A 26,217-nucleotide genomic window follows, 5' to 3' on the forward strand; every position below is an offset into this window, starting at 1 on the left:
TGCCACCTTTAGAATTTGAAAGAGAGTATTCCAGTCAACATTGTCAAAAGCTTTCTCTAAGTCCACAAATGCTAGAAACGTAGGTTTGCCTTTCCTTAATCTTTCTTCTAAGATAAGTCGTAAGGTCAGTATTGCCTCACGTGTTCCAGTGTTTCTACGGAATCCAAACTGATCTTCCCCGAGGTTGGCTTCTACTAGTTTTTCCATTCGTCTGTAAAGAATTCGTGTTAGTATTTTGCAGCTGTGACTTATTAAGCTGATAGTTCGGTAATTTTCACATCTGTCAACACCTGCTTTCTTTGGGATTGGAATTATTATATTCTTCTTGAAGTCTGAGGGTATTTTGCCTGTTTCATACATCTTGCTCACCAGATGGTAGAGTTTTGTCAGGACTGGCTCTCCCACGGCCGTCAGTAGTTCCAATGGAATATTGTCTACTCCGGGGGCCTTGTTTCGACTCAGGTCTTTCAGTGCTCTGTCGAACTCTTCACGCAGTATCATATCTCCCATTTCATCTTCATCTACATCCTCTTCCATTTCCATAATATTGTCCTCAAGTACTTCGCCCTTGTATAGACCCTCTATATACTCCTTCCACCTTTCTGCTTTCCCTTCTTTGCTTAGAACTGGGTTTCCATCTGAGCTCTTGATATTCATACAAGTCGTTCTCTTATCTCCAAAGGTCTCTTTAATTTTCCTGTAGGCGGTATCTATCTTACCCCTAGTGAGATAGGCCTCTACATCCTTACATTTGTCCTCTAGCCATCCCTGCTTAGCCATTTTGCACTTCCTGTCGATCTCATTTTTGAGACGTTTGTATTCCTTTTTGCCTGTTTCACTTACTGCATTTTTATATTTTCTCCTTTCATCAATTAAATTCAATATTTCTTCTGTTACCCAAGGATTTCTACCAGCCCTCGTCTTTTTACCTACTTGATCCTCTGCTGCCTTCACTACTTCATCCCTCAAAGCTACCCATTCTTCTTCTACTGTATTTATTTCCCCCAATCCTGTCAATTGCTCCCTTATGCTCTCCCTGAATCTCTGTACAACCTCTGGTTCTTTTAGTTTATCCAGGTCCCATCTCCTTAAATTCCCACCTTTTTGCAGTTTCTTCAGTTTTAATCTACAGGTCATAACCAATAGATTGTAGTCAGAGTCCACATCTGCCCCTGGAAATGTCTTACAATTTAAAACCTGGTTCCTAAATCTCTGTCTTACCATTATATAATCTATCTGATATCTTTTAGTATCTCCAGGGTTCTTCCATGTATACAACCTTCTTTCATGATTCTTAAACCAAGTGTTAGTTATGATTATGTTGTGCTCTGTGCAAAATTCGACCAGGCGGCTTCCTCTTTCATTTCTGTCCCCTGATCCATATTCACCTACTATGTTTCCTTCTCTCCCTTTTCCTACACTCGAATTCCAGTCACCCATGACTATTAAATTTTCGTCTCCCTTCACAATCTGAATAATTTCTTTTATTTCATCATACATTTCTTCAATTTCTTCGTCATCTGCAGAGCTAGTTGGCATATAAACTTGTACTACTGTAGTAGGCGTGGGCTTCGTATCTATCTTGGCCACAATAATGCGTTCACTATGCTGTTTGTAGTAGCTTACCCGCATTCCTATTTTCCTATTCATTATTAAACCTACTCCTGCATTACCCCTATTTGATTTTGTGTTTATAACCCTGTAGTCACCTGACCAGAAGTCTTGTTCCTCCTGCCACCGAACTTCACTAATTCCCACTATATCTAACTTCAACCTATCCATTTCCCTTTTTAAATTTTCTAACCTACCTGCCCGATTAAGGGATCTGACATTCCACGCTCCGATCCGTAGAACGCCAGTTTTCTTTCTCCTGATAACGACATCCTCTTGAGTAGTCCCCGCCCGGAGATCCGAATGGGGGACTATTTTACCTCCGGAATATTTTACCCAAGAGGACGCCATCATCATGTAATCATACAGTAAAGCTGCATGCCCTCGGGAAAAATTACGGCTGTAGTTCCCCCTTGCTTTCAGCCGTTCGCAGTACCAGCACAGCAAGGCTGTTTTGGTTATTGTTACAAGGCCAGATCAGTCAATCATCCAGACTGTTGCCCTTGCAACTACTGAAAAGGCTGCTGCCCCTCTTCAGGAACCACACGTTTGTCTGGCCTCTCAACAGATACCCCTCCATTGTGGTTGCACCTACGGAACGGCTATCTGTATCGCTGAGGCACGCAAGCCTCCCCACCAACGGCAAGGTCCATGGTTCATGGGGGGGTCTTGACGTATAGGCACTTTAATTCTTCTTAACGTGGCAATACTTTTCCATTTAGTGCCTATGGAATTTGGCCATGCTGTGTGGGCGTTGGAACGGCATACCAGAGGCTCAGTGAAGCTATCTCTTCCAGGAGAGCCTCCTCGCTCGAGAAAGTGTTGCTCAAACCAGTGCCAAACTCCAACAACTACTGCTGAGCCCGTTGTGCCGTGCAGTGCCCGCGTGTATTTTCCCGCGCTCGCCTGCCATCTACCTTTTACCGCTCCCTGACAGACCGGGTATTCACCCGAGGTTTTGCATTCTACATATCCTAACACATTGCCTACGTATGGACCAGACGCACAGTTACAATTTTAAACATCTTACAACAGTTTCAACATTCGTTACATTTCAATTCTATTACAATATTACTTGACATTTGACATAAAAATTAATATTCACATTGAAACTTATTTACGGTTTTCTTAACATAATGGAATGAAACAAAAAATAATTGACTCAGAACATCAGTTACACAAGTTTATCGAAAAATCAGATGGGAAGAATTACTTATATGTACAATATTACAGAGTCGTTGTTAGTTCTGTTAAGGGTTTCTGCTGGCAACAAATTTTAAGGAGTCAATGTAAGGTTTATATCGATTTAGCTCAAACGCGTAGCTAGTGATTGAATCACGACACAGACACTTTAACAATTTCGGCAACAAATAAATAGCGTGAATTTGTACTCACAGTAAGCAACTAATCAACAGCCTTGCCATTGAATAAGTAGTAGGCCATTTGCAACGAATTAGCAACACCCCGCAACTAGGGGAGTTAATAGCAACAGTCTTTAAATGTTTTGCTCCCCATTAAATAAACATACTTACAGTAATTAAATGAATAACAAATCAAACACACTACGCTCCACTCAAACTCTTCAGTGGAAGCCAAGCCAAAACGAAGATTCCATTAACTGACTAGCAACGAAGTCACACTGAAGCTCATCTCTGTGTTCCCAGACACACATGGGGCACACTTATACAAGACAAGATTTTGAAGGTGGCACATCAGTAAAACCGGTAGTGGAGCTAACTCGTACCACTGAAAATTAAGGTACTAGACCGGGGCACAAGGTGGTATACAATGAGGTTGCCATAGTGCTATACTGCGCTCCAAAATATTAATTCACATGGCCAATTCAAAATTAAGTACACATAAACCAGCATTAATTAACGAGGAGTGACACCAGGTCGCTCGAAGGGATGAGAACACTTAATTGAAAAGACGAATGCCGGAGGCGGCAGTAACATCAAACACCTTCTCCGAGTTTTAACCAGGAGTCTTTTCCGGCCATACAAGTAAACATTTAACCAAGCACAAGGAAAGAACCCCAAAGAGAAAATTCAAATAAAACCCCCAAAAGATTATAAGGACAGGGAACCCCAACTATTTAAATTTAAAAGAATTAGCTCTCCCCAAAGGCAGTGTAAACGCTAAGGCCACACTTAAGGGGCCACCAAAATTGATTACTAAAGGTCTTATACATTTGCTTCTTTTCTTTAAAAGAAACTCAAGGCTGCTTGACTTCTGCTGGACGTCCGGTATGGCTCGTGTAGGATACACCAGGCAGCAACCCAAGCTAGGCGATCGCACGGCACGGCGAGCAAAATCAGGAGAACAGACAGGCAGGCAGCCAACACATCCTCCATCCTGAACCGGCAGACCGCGTACAACCAACTCCACATACAGAGTGAAAAGTATTTAAACCGACAAACAATGGGAGGTTGTAGGGGACATAAAAACAAATATTTTTCCCTAATGTCATTTTTTTCCTATGAGGATTATTTAAACCGGTGGAGGCCGTATTACGTAGCGCACCACAACGGACGAGCTGCGCAGTGGGTTTATCACCAACAATGTCCTAATCGCCGTATCCCGCATCTTACGACCTTTGCTGCTGTGTACCATCGTCTGCGTGAGACAGGGTCATTTAGCAGATTACCTGGACAGGGACACCATCGCACGGTAAGAACGCTGCAATTTGAGGAAGCTGTCTTGCAGCATGTGGAGCGGGATCCTTCAATTGCACGTAACATGGGGACGAATCAGGCGAATGTAAGAACAGTTCTTCGAGAGAAATTGTTACGTCCATTTCACTTACAGCGTGTCCACAACCTGGAACCAGATGATTATCCACCCAGAGCACAGTTTTCGCAGTGGTATCTGGAACAGTGTGAAATGCATCCTACATTTCCATCCTCTGTTTATCGATAAAGCGACGTTCGGGCGTGATGGAGTCTTCAGCATGAACAATTCGCATGTTTGGAGTGAGGATAACCCACATGCCACAGTTACTAGCACTCATCAAGTGTGGTTCTTCGTTAATGTGTGGATCGGTGTTGTTGGGGACTGTTTAATTGGGCCGTATCTGCTACCTAGGCCATCAAATGGCAGGCACAAGTTTCTCGCCAGACCATTGCCAAAATTGCTGGAAGACGTCCCACTCCCTACAAGACAACGCATGTGGTTCCAACATGACGGGGCGCCGGCACATTTCAGTCGTCTTGCACTTCGATTCCTGAACCGACGGTTCCCAGAAACGTGGATTGGCATAGGTGGTCCTGTACCGTGGCCTGCTCGATCCCCAGATATGCCCCTTTGGACTTCTTTGTTTGGGGAGAGATGCGCAACCTTGTTTACCCAACTCCTGTTGCATCAGAAGAGGACCTGGTTGCCTGGATAGTAGCAGCAGCAGGAACAATTGAGGATACTCCTGGAGTTTTTGCCCATGTCAGACTGAATATAATCCGACGGTGTAACCTTTTTTTAGTGTCAGTGGAGGCATTTGTGAAAATCTATTGTAATTGAAATTGGGTTGTGTTAATGTGTTGTGTCTTGGTCATAAAAAAATGGAAAAGTGTTTGTTGGTTTAATTAATTTGCCACCAGAGAAATCTACTGATTTAAATACTCCTCATAGGAAGAAATGACATTAGGGGAAAATATTTGTTTTGATGTCCTATGTAACCTCCCAGAGTTGTCGGTTTAAATACTTTTCACCCTGTATACGTGGTTGCTTCCCACCTCGTACCTCGCGGCGTCTTAGCAGGTAGTCCGAGCAAACGTCAACTGCCCCTCGCCCCGCGAATGCAGAAAACAACAAGGCAAGCAAAGGTAAGAAACATCGAAGGATCGATAATGGACACCCAAGAGACTGGCGCGCCATTTGGCGGGCCGCAAGATGAGACGCAGGTCCGTGAGTTGACGCAGGGGGGCTCACGCCAAATTCCTCACGGCAGCGTGAGTCACGGCGACAATCATCGCAAGTTGGATCACAGTTTCAATACGCAGTTGTGTTACATCGCTTTGATGAAACCAAAAGCAGAAAAAAACGCGTACATGAAAAGAAAAGTAACTCATGGGGAACTCGCTTTAACTAAGGAATTTGATGATGAAAAATTCACGAACTATTTTATATTAAACCGTGATAAATTCCAAGAAGTGCATGGTCTCGTCAAGAATGAAGTTGACAGAGAGGGATGCAACGCTACAAGGCCGATTGGAACCAAGGAGAAACTAGCTGTGTTTTTAAGGTAAGCTATTATGATTAAGATATATCTCTTCTATATGTTCTGTTGGTTTGTGTACAGCCACTAACCTCCGAAAGCTCTTGACCGACTGCTTTGAAATTTTCACACAACGTTGCGTTCTAATACAGGATGGTTTCTAGGTACCTATTTCTTTAATATATTATATATATCCTATATACACGTAATTTTTCACGACTTTTCGTAACAATGTTTCCCCGTTATAAAATTTGTATAAATTCATATATTTCAGTTACATCCTCGTAGTCCAGTGCAACATTGTGTCCAAACTTGAAAGCATTGGAACTAGGGTTACTATATACCCAAATGAAGTAACCAAGGGTATTACAGTCTTTATGTGAACTCAATGGCTTCATTTTTTAATATATAAATATAAAAGCATATTTCTCGTTTCCTCGAACTTTCTTAAGGAACTATTCCTTGGATTAATTGTTTTCAGAGATTTGAGAACATGTGAGGTCTTTATATGATGTAAAAGGCACTGTCCTCATTGACTGAGTGATTGACTCATAACGCCCAGTCAAAACCATTGACGATAGCGTAGGTTGCATACACATTTCCCATCCATATTTAGCAACTGCGGAAGTATAGCCGGGTCCGCTAGTTGCCTATAGTTCTGTATTGTCATCACCACGCACGGCTTCAATTAGCTTTTCCTCCATTTCGAACTACCAACAGCCAGAACCACCGTGAGCCTCGCAGTAAACTGCGTACAGGAGACTGCGGTCTGCAGCGCCACCAAGCGCAGGAACTGAGTCACGTCACGCTGCGGTCTAACGTGCGTAGGACCAATTCATTCAGTTGTGTGGTTCGCAAAAACTCACCGTGAGTCACCCTGTGTCACCTCACCAGCCAATATTAAGGCTGGCCGCAAGATGAGACGCAGGTCCGTGAGGTGACACAGGGTGACTCACGGTGAGTTTTTGCGAACCACACAACTGAATGAATTGGTCCTACGCACGTTAGGCGGACCGCAAGATGAGACGCAGGTCCGTGACATGACGCAGGTTGACTCACGGTGAGTTTTTGCGAACCACACAACTGAATGGTGCTGCGCACGTTAGAGCGCAGTGTGACGTGACGTAGTTGCTGCGCTTGGTGACCCTGCGGACCGCAGTCTCCTGTACGCAGTTTACTGCGAGGCTCACGGTGGTTCTGGCTGTTGGTAGTTCGAAATGGAGGAAAAGCTAACTGAAGCCGTACGTGTTCGCAAAGTTAGTTGGAGATTACTTGAAAACGAAGCTGAAAGCTGAGAAGTGGGGGGAAGTGACGAAGGAAACGGACATACGAAATTGTAATTCGTTGTTAACATTATAAAAAAAAAAGACGAAAGGTTCACATGGCTTTGAGCACTATGGGACTTAACATCTCAGGTCATCAGTCCCCTAGAACTTAGAACTACTTAAACCTAACCAACCTAAGGACATCACACACATCCATGCCCGAGGCAGGATTCGAACCTGCAACCATAGCGGTAGCGCGGTTCCAGACTGGAGCTCCTAGAACCGTAACATTCTACATTGACATTGTTAAAACTCTGTAGCAAATTTTCGTGATGTGCTCTGTAATGGTTAAATGTTTATCAGAAACGATGCCTAGCTTCCTTACTAGCGTGTAGCCCTCCATATCTACCAGTGAAAATGGAATAGATGGATTTAACCACGTCTTTGATATCAATATAGAATCGAAACTGACGTCCGAGTACATTTCTGATGATATATGAATTTATACAAATTTTATAACGGGAAACATTGTTACGAAAATCGTGAAAAATTACATGTTTATAGGTTATATATAATATATTAAAGAAATAAGTACCTAAAAACCATCCTGTATTGGAATGCAACGTTGTGTCAAAATTTCAAAGCAATCGGTCAAGAGCTTTCGGAGGTTAGTGGCTATACACACACACACACACTCACACACACACACACACACACACACACACACACACACACATATATATATATATATATATCACGGTTTAATCTAAAATAGTTCGTGAATTTTTCATCATCAGATTCCTTAGCTAAAGCGAATTGGTTCAAATGGCTCTGAGCACTATGGGACTCAACTTCTGAGGTCATTAGTCCCCTAGAACTTAGAACTAGTTAAACCTAACGAACCTAACGACATCACACACATCCATGCCTGGGGCAGGATTCGAACCTGCGACCGTAGCGGTCTCGCGGTTCCAGACTGCAGCGCCTAGAACCGCACGGCCGGCTAAAGCGAATTGCCCATGACTTAGTCTTCTAGTCTTCTTCTCATGTACGCACTTTTTTCTGCTTTTTGTTTCATCAAAGCGATGTAACACACCGTTTCGAACTCAAACTCAGAATCGGAATCCGATTCTGAACTTATATCTATTAACATAGCAGAAGTAGTCGCCATCTCTGCCAGAGCCAAAGTTCCTCAGCAAACTGCGTATTGAAACTGCGATCCAACTTGCGATGACTGTCGCCGTGACTCACGCTGCCGTGAGGAATTTGGCGTGAGCCCCCCTGCGTCACCTCACGGGCCTGCGTCTCATCTCGCGGCCCGCCTAACGTGCGTAGGACCAATTCATTCAGTTGTGTGGTTCGCAAAAACTCACCGTGAGTCACCCTGCGTCACGTCACGGACCTGCGTCTCATCTTGCGGCCAGCCTTTTAACGAGCACCACGGCTCAAAAACCAATAGTGTAACTTTGCGGGTTGAATAAAACGAGAAAGGTTGTGGCAGCTGAATCGCCTTGTAATGAAGGGTGTTTGGATTCGATAGTTCGAGAGGGAGCGAGATGAAACAGAGAGAAGATTTCAGTGAAAACGACCGGGGCAGGTGATTCCACTGGAGCTCCTGTCTGGTTGCCATGGCGACGCGGCCCCGACGTCGGACGCGCAGTAAACGTCCGCCGCTGCCGCCGAGTGTTGACACACACACACACACACACACACACACACACAGAGAGAGATAGAGAGAGAGAGACAGAATCCGCTCTGTGCTCGGACCAACTGGCGCGTGCTCTGCAGCAACGGCAGTCGCACCACTCAGCTAATTAGCGGCGCGACCTCCACCCGCCCCCGCAGCGCGCCCGCCCCCGCGGCAGACACGTCCCTCCGCCTCCGCCCCGCTCACGGTTGGCCTGTCCGGCACAAGTAATTACCAAGCCCGCCGCGACTCTTGCAACTCGGCGGCGGTCTCCGACCCCGAATAAAAAACCGCTTCCCGGCAGAGAAAGGGGTTGCGAGGGGGCAGGGGGAGCTCTGGGATACTTCATACAGCTTGCTTCCTGGCCTGCTTTATGATGGTAATTAACGACAGAGGTCTCCGAAATTTTTCGTCCCGTCCGCAATGCATGCACTCGTGTCTGCGTATGTGTCAGTGTGTGTGCGTATACGCCTGTTAGTGTGTGTGTTTTGGCCGCGCCAGCAGCCAGAAACATAGCGGCCCTGCGTCCGCGAGTTTTTGAGAACCTAATTACCTCATCGCCTGCGTAAATTTGGCCCACGCTTGACAGAATATTTATTCATACAACAAGTCGCCTCTCTCTCCAATTCCTCCCTCCTCTCTCTACCTCTTTGCCCACCTCCTCCCCCACGTGGCTTCCAAATCTTCCTCCTCTCTTTCTCCACTCTCTCTCCCTCGTTTTTTTCCTCTGACCACCGGCTAGAGCCTGAGTAAACAGAAAGCGTTTCTGAGAATCTGTTTCAGGAACTCGAAGCGAAAAAAAACGGAAATAAAAAATTGTAGCAAGCGGTGATCAATGATAGAGGGAACGTGCGTTTAAGCTGCAGGAAGGGAGGAGGGGCATGGAGGAAGGGAAAATGTGAAAAAATAGGGGTGGGGAAGCATTTAGACGACAGCGAATAAGAGTTGGAGGGAGAAAGAGGTTGGATGAGGAATGATGATGGAAGATCCTGTTTCAGTTTATGCAACACGTCTGCTGTCCGCAAAAGGGTACTAACTAGCTGCTGCAGAGTTTGAGAAATGGCGTTTCCTTTTAGGAGACAAAGTATGGAGGAATAAAAAAGAATCTTTGATACGAAAAAAAAAAATACCACGGGTGAACGCATGCAACCTCTTTCGCCAACTCGCGTCCGTCGCAAAGCTGGGTTACGTGGTTGAACTAATTAGTCACTAAGAGAGAAAAGAGGACCTCCTGGAATATTTACTGCATTCGCCTGCGCGGCGGCTACGCACGGCGATATTTTTTCCTACAAAAATTCTTTTCTCTTTTTCCGCAGGATGGTGTGGAAAAAAAGAGTGAGCGCTGCCGCAAGGAAAAAAAAATATCGTGAGCTGGCATCAGATTCTATGACCAAACGTAGACCGCGCGAAACGCGAACGGAAATTTCTTGAATAAGCTGTCAACTCTAATTAGCTAATTCTCGCTACGCGAGAAGGATAAGAGGCAATCATTTTAGGTGTCCCCGTTTGTCAGTGGCGGAAATGACTCAAAGAGACGAGCGACTGGCTCAAAATAAGCTTCAAAAATTTGACGAGCGTGTCTGCGCTCCAAGGCATCGCGTAAAGGAATTTCTGGTGTCGTCTTACTACCCCGTACTTAGATCTTCTTCCTGTATTCGTCCTCAGTAAAGGCACACAAACACAGTGCACCAAAAGAGTAGCATTTGAATATGGTTTTACGGTTTTGTAAGACATTTGCCATATCGTGGAATTTCGGCCTCAAGACCACAACAAAACGGCGTACCTTGCTTATCTTCTTCGTGAAACACTTCTTACTCTAGCCTTTGTAATCAGATATAAGAGAGACTTCCAAGCTATAATTGGTGAAAAAACGTTTTCTGGTTCAAATGGTTCAAATGACTCTGAGCACTATGGGACTTTGAGGTCATCAGTCCCCTGGAACTTAGACCTACTTTAACAGAAAAAAGTATGCCAGAACTCGAGTATTTATTTCTATGATAATTCCAAACAATGGTTACTGAGAGGTTGAATGCCACCTGCTAGCTTTGCAGTCAATAAACGCGGAAAGGAAACTACACACAGAATCATTCAGCTGCCTGCCTCTACCGATGTCGTTTTATGCAGACCGCACGGTTCTGTGAGGCCTTCAAGTCCACGTGCAACGTTTTCATATTCACTCGCCGCTACGCGCAAACTATTAGCAATGGAGTAAGGCATTGGATGCAGCGACGGCATAATAAGGCGTTTAACCCGAGTTGTGTAGATGGTGCAGTTAAGATCGAAGATGGTCGTTTGATGTTTTCGTGCTGGTTCTCGTACCATGACTTGAGCCAACTCATACATTCTTCCGTGAACATGAACTGGATGTTTATTTCAACATTTTTGGTGACCAGGTGTTGTCATCTCTGCCGCATCTTCGTTATGAGTATTCCGTGGACACATCCATAGTCACAACAGCCGCGTTTACAGGGCATACATGTATGATCCTGGTGTGACGAACACTCAAACACCCTGTCACATTTGCCAGGTCAGGCGATATTAATCCCAGAGAAAAAGGCAGGAGCTATTTGTAACAGTGGGTGATACGTAATAATTTCTCACCTCCATGGCACCTATCGTCAATGACTGTATTTTCCTTGGTATGGCATTCCTGAAGAAATTTTTAATCGGAGCACTTCCGTATGAGTTTTCCATTCTTACTTTTCCCTGATTTTTTTTATTTTTATTTACTTATTTTTCTCATCGGTCTTCTCACTGGTTTGATCCGGCCTGCCAGGAATTCCTGCCCTGTGTAATGCTTTTCGTCACGTTTATGATCGCCGACATATTGAAGTTTGAGTCTGACCGTGCGTCATCCTGGGATAGCCAAATGACAAGACGACCGCTGAAACTTCCTTTTATCTGCGTCATTGCTTCTTCGACGCATAGACTGAAAAGTAGCAGCGAAAGACGGCATTCTTGTCTGTCAACTTTCTTTAATCAGAGCGCTTCGTTCTTGGTCCTTTAACGTTATTATCCCCTCTCGGTTCATCTAAAGATACCGAATTACCCGTCTCTCCCTATAGCCTGATCTTATATTTCCTAGAATTGCGAAGATCTTTCACCTTCACTGTCGTACGCTTTTCCTAGATCTTGATTTTTCTTCAGTCCTGCTTTCATTATCAAGACCAGTTTCAAAACTGCCTCCCGTGCCTTTACCATTCCTTAAGTAATACTGATCATCTAACAGTTCCTCAGTTCTCCTTTCCAATCTTTTGTTTATTATTCTTGTCAGCAGCTTGGATGCGTGAGTTGTTAAGCTGAGTGTGCGTTAGTTCTACCACTTATCTCTTGTGATCGCTGAGGAACTGACTGAGTGACGTTTCTTCGAAGGCCTGATAGTATGTCCCCAGACTCATAGATTCTACACATCAACTTGATTAGTCGTTTGGTTGACATTTTGACTAATGATTTTAGAAATTCCGACGGAATGTTATGAATATCTTTTGCCTTATTTGATCACAAGTCTACGAAAGTTCTTGCAACTGACTCTCTAAATGAATGCACCACGAATTCGACATTGACTCCATTTTTTCTGTCACGTTATGACACAAATTTCCCCCTCATAGAGGCCTTAAATAGACTCTTTCCACCTATCCACTCTCTCCTATACGTTAACAGTTTTCCATTGCACTCTTAATGTTCACGCCTTTACTTTTAATGGCGTCAAAAATTGGTTTGACTTTCCTGTATGTTGAATCTGTCTTTCAGACGATCATTTCTTTTTCGATTCTTTCACATTCTTCCTGCAACCACTTCGCTTTGGCTTCCCTGCACTTACTATTTATTTTATTCCTAACTGATTTGCATTGCTGAATACCTGCCTTTCCCTGAACATTTTTGTACTTCCTTCTTTCGTCTATCAGTTGAAGTATTTCTCCAGCTACCCAAGATTTCTTCGCAGTTGCCTTCCTTTTACCTAAGTCTGACCAACATCTGTGATTTTCCATTTTACGGATGGCCACTTCTCTCCAACTAAACTGCCGACTGTTGTATTCAGTAGTGCAGTACCCCCATCCTTAGACTCATCGATACTGCAGTATCCCTATTTCTTCCACATGATTCTTCCGGTTAATCCTCTTAAACTTCAGTTTACTCTTCTCCAATAACTAAAATGTGACCTCCTCCTAGGTACCCCTTAAAATCCAATGTCTGATTTTTGCCTGCCCATGATGTAATCTAACTGTAATCTTCCCGTATCTCCCGGCCTTTTCCAAGAAACTTCCTCTCCTTATGGTTCTTCAGCAAAGTATTCGCTATCACCATCTGAAATATACCGCAGTTAGTCTTTCTTCTCTATCATTCGTACCCCCAAGATCATGTCATCCCATAAGTCTTTCTTCAATTCCTTCCTTCAAGAACCGCGTTCCAGTCACGCATGATTATTAGTTTATCATCTCCCATTACGTACTGAATTATCACTTCAGTATCCTCATACGCTTCGTCAATCACTCGGCTTTTGCTTGTACATCGACATGTACACCTAACCTATCGTATACGACGTTAGTTTCCTGTCGAATCTGATGAGAACAACCCTATCGCAGAACTGTTCACAGTAATTCCTGCCCTAACTTCATATTCATAACTAATCCTACTCTTGTTCTACCATTTTCTGTTGCTGTCGAAATTACCTTATGTTAATTTGCCAAGAAATGCTTACACTCCGCCTTCAGGCCACAAGTGGCCCATCGGGACCATCCGATCGCCGTGTCATCCTCAGTTGAGGATGCGGATAGGAGGGGCATGGGGTGCGCACACCGCTCTCCCGGTCGTTATGATGGTTTTCTTTGACCGGAGCCGCTACTATTCGGTCGAGTAGCTCCTCAATTGGCATCACGAGGCTGAGTGCACCCCGAAAAATGGCAACGGCGCATGGCTGCTGGATGGTCACCCATCCAAGTGCCGGCCACGCCCGACAGCGCTTAACTTGGGTGATTTCACTGAAACCGGTGTATCCACTGCGGCAAGGCCGTTGCAAGAAATGATTATCTTGTTTCTCTTTCACTTCACTGATCCATATTATATCTAAACAGAGCCTTTCCAGCTTCCCAACGGCATTTAAACTTCCGACACTCCGCACTCCGATTCGTATAATTTTACTCTTTCCTTAGTTATTGCATCTTTTTGTCATGATCATTTCCTCCTCCTTCTCCTCCGTCACCTTGGCAGTCCTGTCCTGGAGATCCAAATGCGGGACTAATATGGAATCTTTTGACAATAGAGAGATCACCAATTACAGACATAAAAGCCAGTGGATAGACGTTATGTGCAACAAATGCAGTGGTTGCCATTGCCTTCTGCATACTCATGCCGTTGATTATTACCTACACTTCTGCCATTTAGGGGCAGTTCCCACCGCAAGGAAAAGATAGTGCCCTGAACCTCCGTCCGCCTCTCCGCACTCTTTGACACGCCGTTGGTAGAACGAGGGTGACTTGTTACTGAAACAGTATAGCTGGCTCGAACTGGGAACGATAGGGTGCTGGGTAACAAAGTCAAATGAGATTTTCACTCTGCAGCGGAGTGTGCGCTGATATGAATCTTCCTGGCAGTTTAAAATTGTGTGCCGGACCGAGAGTCGAACTCGGGGAAAGTGCGCTTGCCTGCGAAAGGCAAAGGTTCCTAGATCGAGTCTCGGTCCGGCACACAGTTTTAATGTGCCAGGAGGTTTCAAAGTCAACATCTGTACGAAAAAAGACGTTTATTCATAAACAAAAGATCAACCAAAAAAGTAATTTATTCTTTAACATTGCTTTAAGAAGAACGAGAGCCCTTAATATGTACTGCTAATCGGATAAGAAAGTTCTTACAATTAGGACTGGTACAATTTAAGATCAGTTATAAGTTTCTTAAATTTACGTCTATGGTCACAATCTTTTTTGTTTAACAGATTACCGATTTCGGTCTTTAATGACCATCATCAGATCTGTTTCATAAAAGCAAAGTCCTAATGCACTGCAGCCATAGTGGCATCATCAGATGTTAACATAGTACTTTGTTTTTATGAAACAGATCTGATGATGGTCATTAACCGAAACCGGTAATCTGTTAAACAAAAAAGATTGTGACCATAGACGTAAACTAAAGAAACTTATTACTTATACGGGTCACTGTGTTTTTCGCGACGATGTCGCAGCTTGTTAACATCAGTTGACTGCTAGGTCTCCAATGGCTCTGTCCCCACCTATATTGGGCAAGAACAGAGGGAAAATATCCTGATTAGGAAAATTATATGGGAATAAAATTAACGCAGACAGGCGATAGGTGCTAGGTTCAAATCAGTGAGTCACAATTACATAACAGTATAAGAGCAGACAACAATTTGTAGAAATGAAATCGATAAACGACACTGAAGTGATTTCAACAACAAGTGCTGGGCACTAATTATTAGCTTGAAGCAGAAATGCCCACACTACAAGATTAGTTGGTAACTGATTCAAGTTCAAAAATGGTTCAAATGGCTCTGAGCACTATGGGACTCAACATCTTAGGTCATGTCCCCTAGAACTTAGAACTACTTAAACCTAACTAACCTAAGGACATCACACACACCCATGCCCGAGGCAGGATTCGAACCTGCGACCGTAGCAGTCCCGCGGTTCCGGACTGCAGCGCCAGAACCGCTAGACCACCGCGGCCGGCAACTGATTCAACTAATGACGCCCACTTGATCGCAGTTGCCACCAGTGGGCGATGACTGTTAAAACCAGAGCGCCCACACAGAGGAGAGCATTATTGAGCCAATGGGCAAAGATAAAAGATCTCTCAATAAATTTAAAAGAACAAAGTTCCTAAGTGGCTTCCAATGAAACAATATTTGTAACTCCTGCAGCGTAAGTAACACTGCAGGTTACACGCCAAGCAACAAGGATATTTAAAAAATAAAAATTCTTAGTAAAACTAGTACTTGCAGTGTTCACAATGCAAATACGAGTAAATGCTCTCCAAGTACACTTAAAAGAGTCAGAAAGCCCCAATAGACACAATTAACACATGAAAATGGCTGGGTAGAATTTGCAAGCACAGTTCGCCATATTTGTAGACTGTTGGCAATACACAAAAGCCATGTAAGTGTAAGGTCAAATTAGTTTCACGATTGTAGCTACTAGTAAACTCTTCTTACGAAATGATTTAAGAGAAGCATAGAGTACGAGCACTCACCGGCAAAGAATAAGATGCCTGGGTATCTGAAGGGGCCAAAATGCAGGGTCGAAACGAAGGCCGTCTTGCAATGCGAGTGTCCTGTTACTCACCACCGCCAGATTGACAATGCAGGCATCGGTTAAAATACGGTCCTGTATGTGCCTGTAGCCTTCGAGACCCGCACAGCTGCTATTCGCAGCTGCTCGGTGGCGTTCTTCGAGTTCAGTGGTGAGCAGCAACCGACCGCGAGCCGATTCTCAGAGATGTCGGGTGAAGGGGTCGTACCGCGCGAGCGCCCTGTAGCAGGACGCCGAGCAGAATGTTGCTTGGCGACGGACAGTGAGGTTACGTTTCGCTTTCGATTGGGTATCGGAAGCGCGCAAGCCTAACTTATGCCAGAAGCCGTCGGGAGCTACTGCTGAAGATTCCTATTAGAAATTCAAGCAAGCTTGTTTCGAATGCGGGACTCGTAACACTTTATTTGCTGGTCATAAAAGCTACCCCATTTTCTCTCTTCTATCTATCTGTTTCTTCGTCATTCCTCCACTGATGACAATTTCACTCAGATTCTTATTACGGAGAGTGGCTGGTTGCCTGACCGAACATGCAGAGCTACTGTGCCGGCTACACATTGTAAATTTTCTGTCTTTCCCTAAAACTTACTCGAGTTTTTCCTCAGAATTCCGAACACCTTGTGCCATTTTACATTGTCGAAAGCTTTATCTTTATCTAGGCCCACTAATTCTACGAGCGTATCTGAATTTTTGTAAAGGCTCGCATCTACTATCAATCGCAACATTAGAAATACCTTCCTCCTGCTTTAAGCTTTCCTAAGGCCAAAATGAACGTTGTCTGACACATCCTCAATTTTCTTTCCTATGTTTCTGTATTTTATTCTTGTGAGAAACTTCGATTCATGAGGTATTGACTGCGTTATAGTCCATCTTACCTGCTCTTGCTGTCTCCTTAACTGAGTGCACGATGTTTTGATGGTACGCCTCCAGTATCACAGCTCCTACAAAGTAGTGCGAGTTATTGTTCGGTTGTCGTTTCCCACAATAATTTAAAGAATTTTTTTATCTGTGAGTCGTCATAGAGTCGTCTATATCAGTCGTCGACCAGTCTGTTGTTACATTAGAAGACGCAAAAGGCAAGTTATAGTTACAAATTTAGTGAAAAAAATCATTCTCGCAGAAGCAACGTACACATGTACCATCGTTTGACCATCGCACTCCCATGTAGATGACTTAGAAATAAGCAACCCTGGCCTTTAGAAGTCTCCAATAGACTAGAAAAGAAAGAGGTACGGATGGAATTTCAATTCGGTTGGAGTCAGAGTACAGTTCGGGAACTGCCCCTCACTTACATCACATACCGGGTGACCAAAAAGTCAGTATAAATTTGAAAACTGAATAAACGACGGTTGGTTGGTTGGTTTTGGGGAAGGAGACCAGACAGCGTGGTCATCGGTCCCATCGGATTAGGGAAGGATGGGGAAGGAAGTCGGTCGTGCCCTTTCAGAGGAACCATCCCGGCATTTGCCTGGAGTGATTTAGGGAAATCACAATAAACGACGGAATAATGTACATAGAGAGGTACAAATTGACACACAAGCTTGGAATGACATGGGGTTTTATTAGAAGAAAAAAAAAAAATACAAAAGTTCAAAAATGTCCTACAGATGGCGCTTCATCCGACCAGAATAGCAATAATTAGCATAACAAAGTTAGACAAAGCAAAGATGATGTTCTTTACAGGAAATGCTCAGTATGTCCACCATCATTCCTCAACAATAGCTGTAGTTGAGGAATAATGTTGTGAACAGCACTGTAAAGCACGTCCAGAGTTATGGTGAGGCATTGGCGTCGGATGTTGTCTTTCGGCATCCCTAGAGACGTCGGTTGATCACGATACACTTGCGATTTCGGGTAACCCCAAAGCCAATAATCGCACGAACTGAGGTCTGGGGACCTGGAAGGCCAAGTATGACGAAAGTGGCGGCTGAGCACACGATCATCACCAAACGACGCGCGCAGGAGATTTCACGCGTCTAGCAATATAGAGTGGAGAGCCTCCCGCATTTCGTACGTTCCAGCAGGTGTTCATCAGCAGGTGGCTGGGAATGATGCGATTCTGTAACATATCGGCGTACCTCTCACCCGTCACGGGAGCAGTTACTGACGTTTTGCTGTCCAGCGCCATCCGTCGGACATTTTGTGAACTATGTTTTTTTTTTGTTCTACATCTCCATCTACATCTACATGATTACTCTGCAATTCACATTTAAGTGCTTGGCAGAGGGTTCATCGAACCACAATCATACTATCTCCCTACCATTCCACTCCCGAACAGCGCGCGGGAAAAACGAACACCTAAACCTTTCTGTTCGAGCTCTTATTTTATTTTGATGATCATTCCTAATAAAACCCCATGTCATTCCAAGCATGTGTGTCAATTTTTACGTCTCTATCTACATTATTCCGTGGTTTATTAAGTTTTCAAATTTATACTGACTTTTTGATCACCCTGTATATCGCGAATCTCTCGCCCTACGCAACTTCCCCAGTCCATGGAGAAAAGCGGAGGTGACTCTTGGATACAACAAGGGTAAAAGAGTGGACATCGGAATATACCACATTTCCTTGAGAAAGAAAAGCTTATGCACATAAATCAGCACGAACTCAGAAAGTTTTGCTTGTGCAAACTCTAGCTTGCCCTTTTCTCACATAATATCTTGTGAAATAACGATTAAGACTAACAAGCAGATTTCATATCCCTAGATTACCAGAAAGCGTATGACATGATGGCCCAGTGCAGACCGTTAAGGAATGGCCCAGCATAGAGAATGGATTCCCAGATACACTACTGGTCAAAAGTTTTCGATCGGCAAGCTGACACTGCACGGCGCTTTTGCTTCTCGTAATAGATGGATTTTTTGCTGTTTGTTGTTTGTAAAGTTTCTTTGTAACGCTTGGGCAAAGCTACTACTACTACTGAGGTGTGGGGTTGATCTGTTATTCTGCGCAACGGATTAATCTGAGATGTACCCTTTACCCTGTGGCTCCTACAAGATGCAATTTCCACCCCCACACTACTACAGAAGTCAGACAGGCGCACCTAACGTTCTAAAGAGAAATGCCTGAAAAACTTTCAGCAATAAATATCTTCTGGAGTCGTCCGCTGTAAGGAAATGACACAAAAATTCACAAATTTTCTTATGTAACTAGTGGGATACTTGGGTACTGGAGTAGTGCTAGTTAGTATAAGAAAAACATGAAACTAACGAAAGTTATTATTTATTTTGCAAAAATTCTGAGAAATCACAATGGCACTTTTAGTTATGAATTAAACAAGTTATATCCTGGATCTTTTCGGAATGTGAAGTTACCTCTCAAGGATAGGATTCGCTAATGAAATTTCTACACAAAGTTTAAGATGGTTGTTGACTTGGCAGAATGGCTGAGAGGCATGCCTGCTCAACTTGAATAATTATCCTTTAGAATGTTGCTAGGTACGGTCGAGGCTGTTGCGTGTGAAATGCAGTGAAGTGTACTGTTGTGGAGGAAATATGGGGCTCGCAATAGCTGTAGCGCACAATACCGTAAGCTGTGATGACTGCTGTCTACGCCATTCGCTGCTGACAAATAAGATAACTCTCGTTCTATCTGGATTGACCTTCGCCAATCAAACTCTCCCTATGGCTTGATGAAGTCAAGGATTCCTATTCGCCCCTAGTCTAACTATTGGAGTGGTACACCAGTCAGATAACCATTCCACTGCGATGCCACTCAAAATTCACTCGCAGTCGTTTAACTATAACTCTGTCCATTCACACCACACAATAAGTGTGTTGGCCAACACAGTGAACAACGCTTAATCGCAAGGACTCAATATAGAGTAGCACTTCGATTCGCTCTCGACAGAGGTGCTCTCCCGGTGAAGTACTGAGGAAAGACTTGTTCCTCGCTCCAAGAGCGACAACAGAATGGCGCCTCTCCACGCCAGATGTGAAGGGGTATATCTTTCGGTCTCTTCCATTATTCCTTGAGCTCAAGGCGTCAGAAATATCGTCTGCCAATCAGCATTGCTCTTCTAAAACGGGAGGATGACGTTTCGTTTAAGGCGACCAATCCGGAAACCTGTGGCATCTCCCTGTGAAAATCTCTGAAACTGCGTGCTGTGTGTAAAGAATGCGTAGGCTGCTCGCTCCCACACAATGTAGCGGAATTTGATTTGAAGCCGAACACGGGGTTGTTCCCCCCTTTCACTCGGGCCCACGCTGTTCGCTACACGGGCGGTCACCGGCCGACATAGGCTGGGTCGTCCTCTGTAGGGACGGGCGTCCCGTTGTGTGGTTTCTCTCCCGAACTAAAAGCTTCTGTGACTGTTGTGTCTGGAATGTATGTGTGTACGCCAGCCTCGAGTATTTCAACCACGGTGCGCTTACTTGTTAATTGCATATCGTTTACAAGAATTCATACAACATTGATTTTATCTTATCGAGTTTGGGTTCGAATGAAGCGTCTTGATGTGCGGAATATGATTGTGAGGGCAGAATATGTAAGCAATGAAGGTCAGGAGACCACGACGTCTTACACTACTACTATGTGATCAGCCCCAGTGGACCGCGCGCATCTACAAGTTTCCTCCTCCACTGTATTCTGTCCATTGCTGCCATCCGTCATCCGTTCACAGCTATTGACACTTGGTTTAAATCTTCATGGAGTCCATCCCTACAACGCTTCTTCATTGTCCCTGGGCGTCTCTTTCCTGTAGGTGAAAAATCCAGGAGCTTCCAAGGCCATCTGTGATCCTCCATCCGGGCCACATGGCCGGCCCACTGCATTCGTTTGGCTTTGACAGTTCCTGCTATGTTGGGCTGCTGGTATAGTTCCTCAAGCTCTCGGTTGTATCTGATCCTCCATTCCCCCATATCTGCATCCAGAACTGGACCGAAGATCTTCCGAAGCACTTTTCTCTCAAAAACAAGAAGCTTATGGAGGTCCTGTTTCTGGATACTCCATGTCTCACAGTCATATAGAACAACAGGCTGGATCAGAAGAAAAATGGCTCTGAACACTATTGGACTTAACATCTCTAGTCATCAGTCCCCTAGAACTTAGAACTACTTAAACCTAACTAACCTATCACACACATCCATGCCCGAGGCCGGATTCGAACCTGCGACCGTAGCGGTAACGCGGTTCCAGACTGAAGTGCCTAGAACCGCGCGGCCACACCGGCCGGCGGCTGTATCAGGGTTTTGTACAGTCGAATCTTGAACTGTCTGGTGAGATATCTGGACCGAAGCAGCTGTGCTAGGCTGTGGTAAGATCGGTTTCCTGCTTGTATTCTGGCATTGCTTCACATGACCTCAGTGAAAAGTGCCCCTAGGTATTTGAATTCTTGCACTCTCTTGTAGGACTGGTCCCCAACGTGCTGTGATTGTAGATGATCAGCAGTCTGACAATGACCACGCGTCATAACGAGGTACTCTGTCTGGGCTTCGTTTATGTGTAGCCCAAATTTGCTGGCAGCCTCCTTTAGTGCTTTGGTCATTTGCTCCAGCTCCTCTTCCGACCTAGAGAGTAGTCGTCTGCATAGGCTAAGTATCCCAGTCTGTTTCCTCCGATTTCAATCCCTTCGTTTTCTTGGAAGGTCTCGCGTACGATCTTCTCGAGGGCAAAGTTGAACAGGATAGGGGACAGCCCATCTCCTTGCCTGAGTCCTGTCACAATTTCAAACTCCTCAGTTACGCGATTTCCCATCTTCACCTTTGCACGTGTTCAGACAGATCTTTATCAGATCGATGAGTTTCTCTGCTATGCCAAACTCCCTTAAACAGTTGAGCAGGCTCTTGCGATGTATGCAATCACAGGCCTTCTTAAAATCAACGAATAAAATATGCAAATCTTTACCATATTAACCCAGTTCCTCAGTGAGGTGCCGGAGACTGTGCAAAGCTGCCAGTTAAGTAAAACTTCTGTTTACTGTATTTGTTTGTTTGCTAATCATTTCCTCTGCTGTCCAGCTTCCCTGTGACGACAGCTGCAGCACAACTCTGTGGCCCACTTCTCTTTACTGTCCTTTACAGAGAATTAGACTGCAGTTAAAACAGGGACTTCTATTATATCCTCCTCCTCGTAATAAAACAAGAACAGACGCGTAAGTACTAAGCACCTGTGTTGTGCATGTGACTGGTTGTTCGCACAGCGGCGCGCTGACGAGTATGCACAATAACACTGACATGCCTTCACGTAAGACACTTCCATTCGAATAAGTCTTATTTCCTCAGCTGTCTGTGTAGCAATCAGTTCTCATTAGTTCACAGTACATTGTGTGTCTGTAGCAGTGTGTTAGTATACCTGACCAGGTTCACACCACGTTACTTCCTAATGGGACGGAGGCAAGAGATTGGAATCGAAAAAAGTGATGTAATTCTGCGTGAGGAAAGGTATTCCAGTAGGACAATAGCAACAAAAGCTGGCATAGCCAAATCTACAGTGGTCTAGCCGCTGCAGATGTTTAAGCAAACCGGTAGCCAATGCCCGTGTTCCGCGATTTGGAAGACGCTGAATACTATCATGCAGGGAACATCAGTTCATACGTATACAGAGTAAACGGCAGACGATTCGTACTGCAACTGAAATTTGTGAGGAACCAAATGGTATGCGAGCAGCTCCAATCTAAGTTTGAAGAAGCTGACAACCATCATCGAGTGTTTCTCGACTTCCTGGAGAACGTATGAAGAGTTAATGGTTCAAATGGCTCTAAGCACTATGGAACTTAACATCTGAGGTCTTCAGTCCCCTAGACTTAGAACTGCTTAAACCTAACTTACCTAAGGACATCACACACATCGATGCCCGAGGCAGGATTCGAACCTGCGACCGCAGCAGCCGCGTAGTTCGACACTGAAGCTCCTAGAAACGCTCGGCCACAGCGGCCGGCGAAGATTCAATGCGACTTCAGTAATGAATCATAGTGGAGGATCCGTTAAGGGGTCGGGATGTTTTCCAGATGATAAAGTCGGTGATGTAGCGAGAATTAATAGAACATCAATGAAGAAAGGGTGTCAGAAGATACTGCTCAACAATGTACCTACATTTGAAGAGGTCTCATTCCTTCAGCTGTGTGTGTACCAATCAGTTCGCAGTACACTGTGTGCGTGTAGCAGTGTGTTTGTGTACCTGATCAGTTCCATTTGGCAAGACACTTATTGGTCGTGGGTTTGTTCTGCTGCAGGACAATGATCCCCAACATGCTTCTAAATTGTGCGTGGTGTATGACAATAGAAAGGATAAATGTGGGGAACTGAAGAATGTGATTTGTCCAAGTCAGTCACCTGACTTATATTCAATTGAATTATTATGGGACGAACTTGACATGTAGATCGGAAAAGTGAGGCCTTGTAATGATGCAGATCTGTGGAATAATTTACAGACGCGCTGGACTGCAATACCTGCAAAAACACTACAAAATCTTACCTCCAGAAAGCGAAGAGTTTTTGCAAGTGTTCTGATGGGAAAGGGTGGATACTTTGAAGAGACTGAAAGCTTAAATATATTGTATTGTGCGCAATAATAGGGAAAATATTTATTTTATTGGTCTGTTTAGTTTGTAGAATGTGTTTGTACATTTAAGTAATGTACATAGTTTTTAGCATGGTCGAAAATTTTTGATCGGTAGTGCATGTGAGTGGCTTGAAGACTTCTTAAGCAATGGGACCCAGTACGTTATCGTGGTTCAAATGGTTCAAATGGCTCTGAGCACTGTGGGACTTAACTGCTGAGGTCATCAGTCCCCTAGAACGTAGAACTACTTAAACCTACCTAACCCAAGGACATCACACACATCCATGCCCGAGGCAGGATTCGAACCTGCGACAGTAGCGGTCGCGCGGTTCCAGACTGTAGCGCCTAGAACCGCTCGGCCACTCTCGCCGGCACCTTATCGTGGGCGAGGTGTGTTCATCACAGACGAAGCTATTGTCAGGACTGCCCCAGGGAAATCTGATAGGACTGCTGTAAACGATCTGAAGAATTCGATGGGCAGCAACCTGCGACTGAATGCTGACGACACTGTAGCGTACTGTAAAGTGTCCTCGTTGAATCACTTTAGTAGGACGCGGTACGGCTTAGACAGTATTTCTGCACTAAATGTGAAAAATGTAAGTTACTGCAGATGTGTAGCAAAAACAATCTGGTAACGGGCGAATACAGTGTTACTGCTATGCTACTTGACTCACTGAAGTCGATTAAATGTCAAGACATAACGCTGCAAGGTGACACGGAATTCAGCTAACACCTAAGGCTGATAATGGGAAAGGTGAACGGCCGGCATCGGTTTATTGGAAGAACTCTAGGGCAGCATAACTCATATAGAAAAGAAGTCCGCATGTAGAGTGCTTGTGCGATCTGTTCTCGAATACTGTTCGAGTTTCTGGGATACTCGCCAGATCGGGTTTAAGCAACACATCGAGGTAATTCAGTTGTGGCTCAGAGTAATTATGAAGCTGTTCTTTCAAGAAGCGAAACGAAATAATTAACATTAAGATGCAAGTGACATGACTGTTGTGTTACTAGAGGAGGCCGAAATGCACGCGCTTTAGCTCACGCAGGCTGGCGTGAGGAGGGAAGAACTATACTGACGTGAGGTCTGGAACATGACAAGGAATTAGAATTCACAAATCGGACGTAATTAGTTTGATACTTAACTTTAATCCATTAATGTTGAACGTCCCTCTTGACGGTACATGATTCACAATATTAACTGTTCAGAATACATTCTTGAAGAATATGGCGCCTTGCTAGGTCGTAGCAAATGACATAGCTGAAGGCTATGCTAAACTGTCATCTCTGCAAATGAGAGCGTATGTAGTCAGTGAACCATCGCTAGCAAAGTCGGCTGTACAACTGGAGCGAGTGCTAGGGAGTCTCTCTAGGCTAGACCCGCCGTGTGGCGGCGCACGGTCTGCAATCACTGATAGTGGCGACACGCGGGTCCGACGTATACTAACGGACCGCGGCTGATTTAAAGGCTACCACCTAGCGAGTGTGGTGTCTGGCGGTGACACCACAATGACCGTCACTGAAAACGGTGGAATATAGGAGCGGAGAGGGCATTTGGTCATGTAGCCCCAAGCAACGATTCAGAGTAAACGAGATTGGAAAGTAGTGTGACTGCGAATTCTCCAGCCGCTGAAGAGAACCAGCTGGAGTGTTCTGACGGCGCGTGGCCGCGGTGTTTCCCGCCCTCACAGCCGCCCTCCACCCCCGCTCCCGCCACTCCGCTCGCCGCCCCCGCCGCTACCCCCGCCCCTCCGCTCCCCCACACGTCGACGCCGAGGTCCGGCCGCCGTGCCCGGTCCCTCAGAGGCGGCGGTGGCGGCAGGCGTCGCGACGTCCGGCAGCAATGGCCGCCGGCGCCGGCGCCGCTATCGATTGCCGGCCCTTCCTGCCGCCGCCTCGCAGCGTCCCCGGCGCAGCGCACCCTCCGCCACCTGCCGCACCTCTGCCCCTCACGCCGTCCGCCTCACCAAAGCCTCGGCCACGTCCGAAAACTTCCCCAGACTGTAGCAGTGTTTTGACGTTCTCACCGTGTCGCTCGACAAAGTGTCAGCCAGTTCGTAACCCTCCATTACCAATTTAGGGAGCTAACCCTACGAGGAACAGACATCATGGTGAGCTTTGATGTTGTGTCTATTCACAAGGGTCCGGCTAGGAGATTCGATTCACCTTATCAGCGAGAAATTCGGTCCCGAGTTGACACAACTGTTCAGGCACGTACTTATATCCACCTACTTCGTCTTCAAAGCCAATAATATGAGCAAACCGACGGTGTGGCTATGGGGAGCCCTCTCTCACCAGTGGTTGCCAACTTATTTATGGAGAGTTTCGAAGAGGAGGAACTTCAAGCGACCGAACGGAAACCCGTGCCCAGAATGAGATTTTCACTCTGCAGCGGAGTGTGAACTGATGTGAAACTTCCTGGCAGATTAAAACTGTGTGCCGGACCGAGACTCGAACTCGGGACCTTTGCCTTTCGCGGACAAGTGCTCTACCAACTGAATTACCCAAGCACGACTCACGCCCCGTCTTCACAACTTTACTTCTGCCAGTACCTCGTCTCCTACCTTCCAAACTTTACAGAAGTTCTCCTACGAACCAGCGTACACTCAAAAGCAGAGTGAAAATCTCATTCTAGAGTTTCCACTTCTTTCCGCATCCCAGTGTCCAACATCTGTACCTCCTTTGGTTTCG

At 45.1% G+C, this 26,217-nt stretch overlaps 1 protein-coding gene across 1 annotated transcript in view; it reads left to right on the forward strand.

The window, feature by feature from the left end:
• Nucleotides 1-25,544, forward strand: part of LOC124716724 (protein transport protein SEC31-like) — a 132,186-nt gene extending 106,642 nt beyond the window's left edge. Inside the window, exons 3-4 of the mRNA XM_047243267.1 lie at nt 16,124-16,294; nt 25,153-25,544. Of these exons, the coding sequence (XP_047099223.1) occupies nt 16,124-16,294; nt 25,153-25,544 (563 nt within the window). The remainder of the gene's footprint in view (nt 1-16,123; nt 16,295-25,152) is intronic.
• Nucleotides 25,545-26,217: the final 673 nt, after the last annotated feature.

Source organism: Schistocerca piceifrons, chromosome 9 (genome assembly GCF_021461385.2).
Source record: "Schistocerca piceifrons isolate TAMUIC-IGC-003096 chromosome 9, iqSchPice1.1, whole genome shotgun sequence".
Classification (NCBI taxonomy): Eukaryota; Metazoa; Arthropoda; class Insecta; order Orthoptera; family Acrididae; genus Schistocerca; species Schistocerca piceifrons.